At 38.9% G+C, this 7,152-nt stretch overlaps 2 protein-coding genes and 1 non-coding gene across 3 annotated transcripts; all 3 read left to right on the top strand.

Annotated features, from left to right (window-relative positions):
- The first annotated feature begins 465 nt into the window (after positions 1-465).
- On the top strand, positions 466-3,625 carry LOC126610910 (vesicle transport v-SNARE 13-like). The gene is made up of 6 exons (XM_050279070.1): positions 466-676; positions 799-910; positions 1,924-1,982; positions 2,073-2,261; positions 2,826-2,996; positions 3,264-3,625. The coding sequence occupies exons 2-6, from the start codon at positions 817-819 to the stop codon at positions 3,411-3,413; spliced, it is 663 nt and encodes a 220-aa protein (XP_050135027.1). The 5' UTR covers positions 466-676; positions 799-816; the 3' UTR covers positions 3,414-3,625.
- Positions 3,626-4,276: 651 nt separating this feature from the next.
- On the top strand, positions 4,277-6,475 carry LOC126610900 (pentatricopeptide repeat-containing protein At5g15340, mitochondrial). Its single transcript, XM_050279055.1, has one exon. It carries the CDS (start codon positions 4,443-4,445, stop codon positions 6,339-6,341), a length of 1,899 nt encoding a protein of 632 aa, XP_050135012.1. The 5' UTR covers positions 4,277-4,442; the 3' UTR covers positions 6,342-6,475.
- A 448-nt stretch (positions 6,476-6,923) lies between these two features.
- Positions 6,924-6,996, top strand: TRNAA-UGC (transfer RNA alanine (anticodon UGC)). The gene has a single exon. It is a non-coding gene; the product is annotated as a tRNA-Ala (tRNA).
- Positions 6,997-7,152: the final 156 nt, after the last annotated feature.

Here is a 7,152-nt window from a genome sequence, read left to right as displayed (position 1 = left end):
GAAATCCATAATCAAGTACTTGAAAATTACGAATCAAATCATAAGGGACTAGTTGAAGAAAACTAAAGTTCCATCATAAAACTAAACGACAATATAAGAATGAGTCCAATTAGTTATAAGCACATGCAAAGTCTCTTCTTTTTTAGAAGTAAGATTCATACTCTTAACACGCTCGCTCACTCACATATGACGAATTTTCAAGCCTATCACATAGAGAACATAAATTGGATGATGTGAAACACGTAAAACTGTTGAACTTTTCATATATAACAACTTATTATGATATCATGAAAAAAAATTCAGCATCTACTACAAAACCAATTAGTAATATCATAATATCATGAGTACCTCAATTAGTGTATAGACACATGCAAAACTCCTTTTTTTTTCGATAAGAAATTCATTAACATCCAAATTTAACAAGAGGGTGCACACAATATTAATACACCAACGAACTCTAACCACAGCGTCCCAGTTGTAAGCAAGAAGGGCCAAGTGTAGCGACCGAGCATCCAATGGCCGGTGAGTGTATCCGAAGGTGCGCACAAAATTAATACACTAGTTGGCTTCCTTTTTCGCGCACATTGCCGTTCCGATCGCTTCGAAAGCAAAGCAACACCACCACCGCCCTCAGCCGTCGTCTCTGGCTATCCATCTGAATCTCCAATCTCATCAGGTCTCTACCTCCGATTCGATTGATCTCAGATCGTTCAAATTGTTATCATAATCTCCAAATTCGATCAATTTAGGGCTTTATTTCTGAATTATTGCTGAAATTGTGTGATGGATTGAATGCAGAGAGAAATTTAGGGAGAGATGAGCAGCGTATTTGAAGGGTACGAGCGCAACTACAGTGAGCTCTCCGCCAACCTCACCAAAAAGTGTACGGCATCTGGTGCTCTCGATGGAGGTCAATTTTTCTCACTTTTCTTTTTCTTTTTTTTCCTTTTTTTGGGAACTTAATATATCTGTGTGTAATTCCCTGTATTTAGATGATTTTTTTTTTTTTTTATAATTTTGCTGGTGTAATGGATTTTAAGGATAAAGTTTGAGTCTTTTTGTTGATTTAAGCATGAGGGTGGCATAAACCTGATGGTGTATTGTAATGTATGTATTCAATTTGCCTTAATCACGCGAGAACCAAGTTCCCGTTATGATTGGTTGGGGAATACATTACAATAACTAATAACTTTTCAATGGGGATATGTGTATATTGGATCACCGGACTGCTAAGTTTCTAACTGTTACCGCTTTGCCGCAAAGTTATGATTCTTTGTTTGATGTTGAAAAGTTACTGGTAGCTATAGGCTTAGTGGTCTCAAAAGATGGTGAAAGTCATTAGGCTGGTAAAGCTTCCACCAGCTTGAATTATGCATAATATGTTAATAATGGTTGTTTTAAAAGTGGACTTTTGCAATTTAGAGGAGAAAACAGGAAAGAAAAGGATTGAAATTACTCGAGGCAATTGGATCGGATCTTGAATTGTGCAGGATATCTAATTTGAGATTGTGCTCAATTTAGACTCTAAATTTCTTCAACATTTGAATGGCATTGAAATGGATGGAAGAGGAGTTTATTCTGAATTTTTTTGGTTGTTGAATATTGTAGCACAGAACCAAGCGCAATGACGTTCTACGATTCATACAGCCAACCCCACTTAGTGGGATAAGGCTTTGTTGTTGTTGAATATTGTAGCAACACCCGCTGGAAGTTTGTGACTTGAGTATACAGAGGAAATGGTTTGTGCAGTATACATTTACTGAAAACACGTAATCTTCAAATTTCTATATATACGAAAATGATGGACTTAAGATTAATATCCCAAATTGTGCTTGTTGGGGGGTTTTAACATGCTTATTCTCGCTTATCAAGCTAAGTGATACTGACATTTTTGTGAACTATTGCCTCTATTCTAATCTGCAGAACAAAAGAAGCAAAAGATTTCTGAAATAAAGGCTGGAATCGATGATGCAGAATCTTTGGTAATTGATTGAACTATTCTCTTTGGGAGGATTGTTTTCTGTTATTTCATTGTACTTGGTACTGATGTGATGTTTCTTAAAAAATTTCAGATCCGGAAAATGGACCTTGAGGCAAGAAGTTTGCCACCAAATGTTAAGGCTGTGCTTCTTGCTAAGTTGAGGGAATATAAGTCGGATCTGAATAATCTGAAAAGCGAAGTTAAAAGACTTGTGTCTGGAAACGCGTATGCAACTGCCCGAGATGAGCTGCTGGAATCAGGCATGGCTGATGCTCTGACAGTATGTCTAAATCCTCATAACTTCCCTTTATGTTTCGAATAGTTATTTTAAGATATTAAATTTGATTCATTATTTGGTAGCAAGTTTGTGATGGATCTTGATATGTATTTGGCATGAAACTTGGAGTTCTACTTTTTTGAGGAAGATTTCACTTCGGTGTGCTACTTTAGTTATATCAAAATCTAATTCACTGGGTCGAGCAATAGAATCAGTGAACATGATCAGTTCTGGTTTGACATGATGGTCACTTCACTTGCTAATTTGAAACAAAGATTCTTGAAAGAAGCGTCCTTTAGCATTAATGTATCTCTACTTTTTATTGAGATGCACATAAATGATGAAAAGTTGAGTTACTTTGAAAATTGTTCTTCGCTTAGCACTTTCTTTTTTGTCATACTGATTAGCTTTTGCTCTGTTTGTGATAAATGATGATACTAGTGTGCTTTCCATGACATAAAATGAGTATCTCATGCCTTCTGCTGAATCTGCTCTAAGTGCTCATCCTTTCTTGATATTCTGGATAAATGATTTTACAATACTTACTGACGTATGAAACTTAAATAGGCATCAGCTGATCAAAGATCAAGGCTAATGATGTCAACCGAGAGATTAAACAAGTCCAGTGGCAGAGTTAAGGACAGCAGAAGAACCATGCTGGAAACAGAAGAGCTTGGTGTTTCAATCCTCCAAGATCTGCATTCACAGAGACAATCTCTGTTACATGCTCATACCACGGTAATTACCGTTTCAGGCTCTCTATTAATTTAGGGTTTTTTTTTTTAACAAATCTTTCCGCGAGCAATTACTTTTACATCTCTCGTCCTCTTACGTTTAGTGGCAGTATGCACACCTTCTCTTCCTTGAGTAATGTTTAAAAATATACTGATTTCCGTCTGGATTCTGGACATACCACCTTTCGAACATGATTTACTCAACACCTTTCAGACACGATTTCCTTTAATGGCAGTGCATTTATCTAACTGTTTTTTCCTTCGATTGCAGCTACATGGAGTGGACGACAACATAGGGAAAAGCAAGAGAGTCCTGACTTCCATGGCGAGGAGGATGAACAGGAACAAGTGGCTTATTATTGCAGTTATCAGCGTTCTTGTCATTGCGATCGCTTTGGTCTTGTACTTCAAACTTAAATAAGCCAAGACATTTTCTCTTGCCAAGCTTGTGGGTGTTTCGAACGAAACAGATTTTCATTTTTCCCGATTCTCCTTGTTTTTCGAGTGCAAATTGAGTTTGTCAAGATGGAGATCCTTGATTGTGTAGTAATGGAAACATATTGATACGTTCCAAACATTCTTTGTTGGTTGTGTAACTTGTGCTTACCATTAACGGACGTGTGCTTTACTCAACTCATGATTTGGATTAGGGCATGTTGCATACAGCTAATTAATCGTAAATCGGAATTTTTGCATTTGAGATAGACAATACTTCCCACCTTTCCGGTGGAAAAGTGCGAAAAGCAGCTCTCTACATTATGTTTGGACGAAGAAAATAAACTTGAAATTTAGATAAAAGTCATAATTTAGAAATTGACATGCTCCAATTTTTTTGTTTGGCTTCATAAACATAGAAATTTAGAATTTCTGCATTGAAAAAAACTTGGAATTTGGGACCTCCAATTCCCAAGTTTAAATTTCATGTAAATAAGTGTCATTTCTCAATTTCTATGATTGAGAGTTTAAAAATAACAAATCTCATATTTAATTCTATTGTTCTTTTAGGTTAACCAAACAAGAAAATTCACAAATTCTAAAAAATAAAATCTCGTTATTTCAATTACCGTCATTTTAAATTTCTTTAGTAATCTTAAATTTCTTCATCCAAATATAGTGTAAAGGAAAAAATGAGAGGTCCTAGTTTGATACTTCGAGAATCTGCTTGATGGAAACTACGGATGGAATGCAATTCCTAACTTGCCTCATCTGTGCACCAAAAGAGTGGAAAATGATGGTCCGTCACTACTTACCCCTCTTTTTTAAGGAAATGAGTAAGAAGGAAAGTCATCTTCTTGTAAACGTGCTATCATTTTTTCATACAAACGTGATAATTGAAACTGTTCATTTTTTTTACCGTATAAACGAAACGTGAATAAATTGGTTGTGAACTTATGTGTCCTGTTTGTCCAAAATTCCAAACATAAGATTTGCGAGTCTCAGCCTCTCTCATATGAGATGGCCAACCGACACTGTCTTGACATCGCTCCCCACCCGCCAACTCCGTTCTCTTATACGAGAATGCACGCGTCAATCCTCCGTCGACGTCGGAAAGAAGCTCCACGCCGCCGTTGTCACCAGTGGCCTCGCCGCCTCACCAGACTCATTCCTTCACAATGCCCTCCTCCATTTCCGCGCTGCACATGGCAGCCCATTCTCTGCCCGCAAGCTGTTCGATGAAATTCCCCACTCGCACAAAGACGCTGTGGACTGGACCGTCCTCATGGGCTGCTTTGCCCGCCACGGAATGCTCCAATCTGGGCTTCGTTTGTTCGTCGAAATGAGAAGAGAAGACGTGAAGGTGGACGACGTGGCCATGGCTTGCTTGTTCAATGCGTGTGCTCGGCTGGGCAATGCTGAGGTTGGGGAGCAAGGGCATGGGTTCGTGGTGAAGGTGGGTTGGGATTCTAGTGTCAAGGTCTGCAATGCGGCCATGGATATGTATGTCAAGTGTGGCCAATTGGGTATGGCGAGACGGCTGTTCGAAGCAACGGGGGAGCGGAGTGTAGTATCGTGGACTGTGATTTTGGACGGTGTGGTTAAATTCGAAGGCGTGGGAAATGGGAGAGTGGTGTTTGACCAAATGCCTGAGAGAAATGAGGTTGCTTGGACGATTATGATTGTTGGATATATGAGTATTGGGCTTATCGGCGAAGCCTTTTCGCTTCTTGAAGAAATGCTTTTCGGTTGTGGTTTGAGATTAAATTATGTCACCCTCTGTTCGTTTTTATCGGCATGTGCACAATCGGGAGATAGGGTGACGGGCAGTTGGCTTCATGCTTATGCTTTAAAGACTATGGTGAATGACATTGACATCATGGTTGGCACATCATTGGTTGATATGTATGGAAAATGTGGTAGAGTAGACACCGCGTTAAAAGTTTTTGAGCAAATGCATCGAAGGAACGAGGTGACATGGAATGCTTTGCTCAGTGGTTTAGCAATGCATGGAAGGGGTAAACTTGTTTTGAATATGTTTCCTCAAATGCTCGAAGAAGCCAAGCCAGACGAATTGACCTTTGTTGCTTTGTTGAGTGCTTGCAGCCACTCGGGCCTTGTTGATCAGGGCCGGCATTACTTTCGCAATCTTGAATCTTACGGCATAACTCCAAAGATAGAACACTATGCCTGTATGGTTGATCTTCTAGGAAGGGCTGGTCATTTGGAAGAGGCTCAAGTCTTGATCAAGCAAATGCCAATGCCTCCGAACGAGGTTGTTTTGGGTTCCCTTCTCGGTTCATGCAGAATCCACGGAAAACTAGAGCTTGGTGAACGCGTGCTGCAAGAACTGGTTCAATTGGATCCCCACAACACAGATTATCACTTCCTGCTTTCAAACATGTATTCTTTGGGAGGAAAGCAGGACAAGGCAAACCTACTGAGGCAGGATCTTAAGAATAGGGGTTTAAGAAAGCTTCCCGGAATAAGTTCAATTTATATTGGTGGCCAAGTTCATCAGTTCAGCGCAGGAGATAAGTCACACCCGAAAACAACGGAGATTTACATGAAATTGGATGAGATGATACAAAGATTGAGATTGGCAGGCTACATCCCAAATACCGATTCTCAAGTTTTCTCCGGCTTTGACAATGGAGACGATGATGCAGATAAGCAGGAGGAGATAGAGCAGGCATTGTTCCACCACAGCGAAAAGCTGGCAGTCTGTTTTGGGCTTATAAGCACGAAATCTGGCTCGCCTCTTTACGTTTTCAAGAATCTGCGTATATGTGTAGACTGTCATTCGGCTATGAAAATAGTTTCCCATGTGTATAACCGAGAGATTGTGATCAGAGATCGGAATCGATTTCATTGCTTCAAGCAAGGATCTTGTTCTTGCTCTGATTACTGGTGATATGTAAACAATGCAATTGGTGACCGGTTAGATTTCTTTTGGCCTATTTGCGAATTTTGAAGGAAACCCTTTCGTTGGTTATCAAAAATAATGAACGTAACCACCCAGAGTCTCATTATGAGTGGATTTTTTAATTCTTACGAGAGAAGGGTAATTTGGGTATTATGAAAAATTCACCGTTTTTGTCTTCTCCCTTTATCTATAGAAGAAGAAGAAGAAGATTATATAGTGGTAATGACGACTTAGCTCTCTTTAGGCTGATTTTTTTCACTTTCATTCGCAATTTTATAATTTTTACTAGCTGGTAAATTGAATGAATTAGAGGAGAACTAATGGACAAAAACAAGAGAAGATTGCAGGAGAAACAAAAAAAAGAAATGTCTACTCTATTCATTTAAAAGTTGTCACATGTATATAAGTTAGGTCCGTTGACTAGAATATTGTCCTATCTTGCATCAAGTTTTGAATATATATCTCATAAATTAAAGTAGTTTAGAATATCATCTTATATAAGTACTTTGCGGAGTTTCATACGTGATATTTTTGGATCTAAAGCTATTATCTAGCAAAGAATATCAAGTTGGGGATGTAGCTCAAATGGTAGAGCGCCCGCTTTGCATGCGGGAGGTACAGGGTTCGATCCCCTGCATCTCCATCTTTGTCTCCTTTTTTGCATTGTTATCTGGGATAATTTTGTATATGAATCAATTAAACCGAGATCATTTTGATATGAATCAATGAAATCGAGGTCTTGAGTTCAATTCTCGCCTCTCCTAATATCGCTTCTTAACTAGTTCCTGTTGACACATTC

The sequence above is a fragment of the Malus sylvestris genome, chromosome 17, assembly GCF_916048215.2.
Source record: "Malus sylvestris chromosome 17, drMalSylv7.2, whole genome shotgun sequence".
Lineage (NCBI taxonomy): Eukaryota > Viridiplantae > Streptophyta > Magnoliopsida > Rosales > Rosaceae > Malus > Malus sylvestris.
Note: the sequence above shows the minus strand (reverse complement) of the source record. Positions and strands in the feature narration are given on the sequence as shown.

Excerpts from the sequence above, each read along its gene's own strand:
- LOC126610900 (XM_050279055.1), top strand. The coding sequence starts at position 4,443 with ATGAGATGGCCAACCGACACTGTCTTGACATCGCTCCCCACCCGCCAA.
- LOC126610910 (XM_050279070.1), top strand. The coding sequence starts at position 817 with ATGAGCAGCGTATTTGAAGGGTACGAGCGCAACTACAGTGAGCTCTCC. Across the intron at positions 2,262-2,825 it reads GCATGGCTGATGCTCTGACA|GCATCAGCTGATCAAAGATC; the intron begins GTATGTCTAAAT and ends AAACTTAAATAG. Across the intron at positions 2,997-3,263 it reads TGTTACATGCTCATACCACG|CTACATGGAGTGGACGACAA; the intron begins GTAATTACCGTT and ends CTTCGATTGCAG.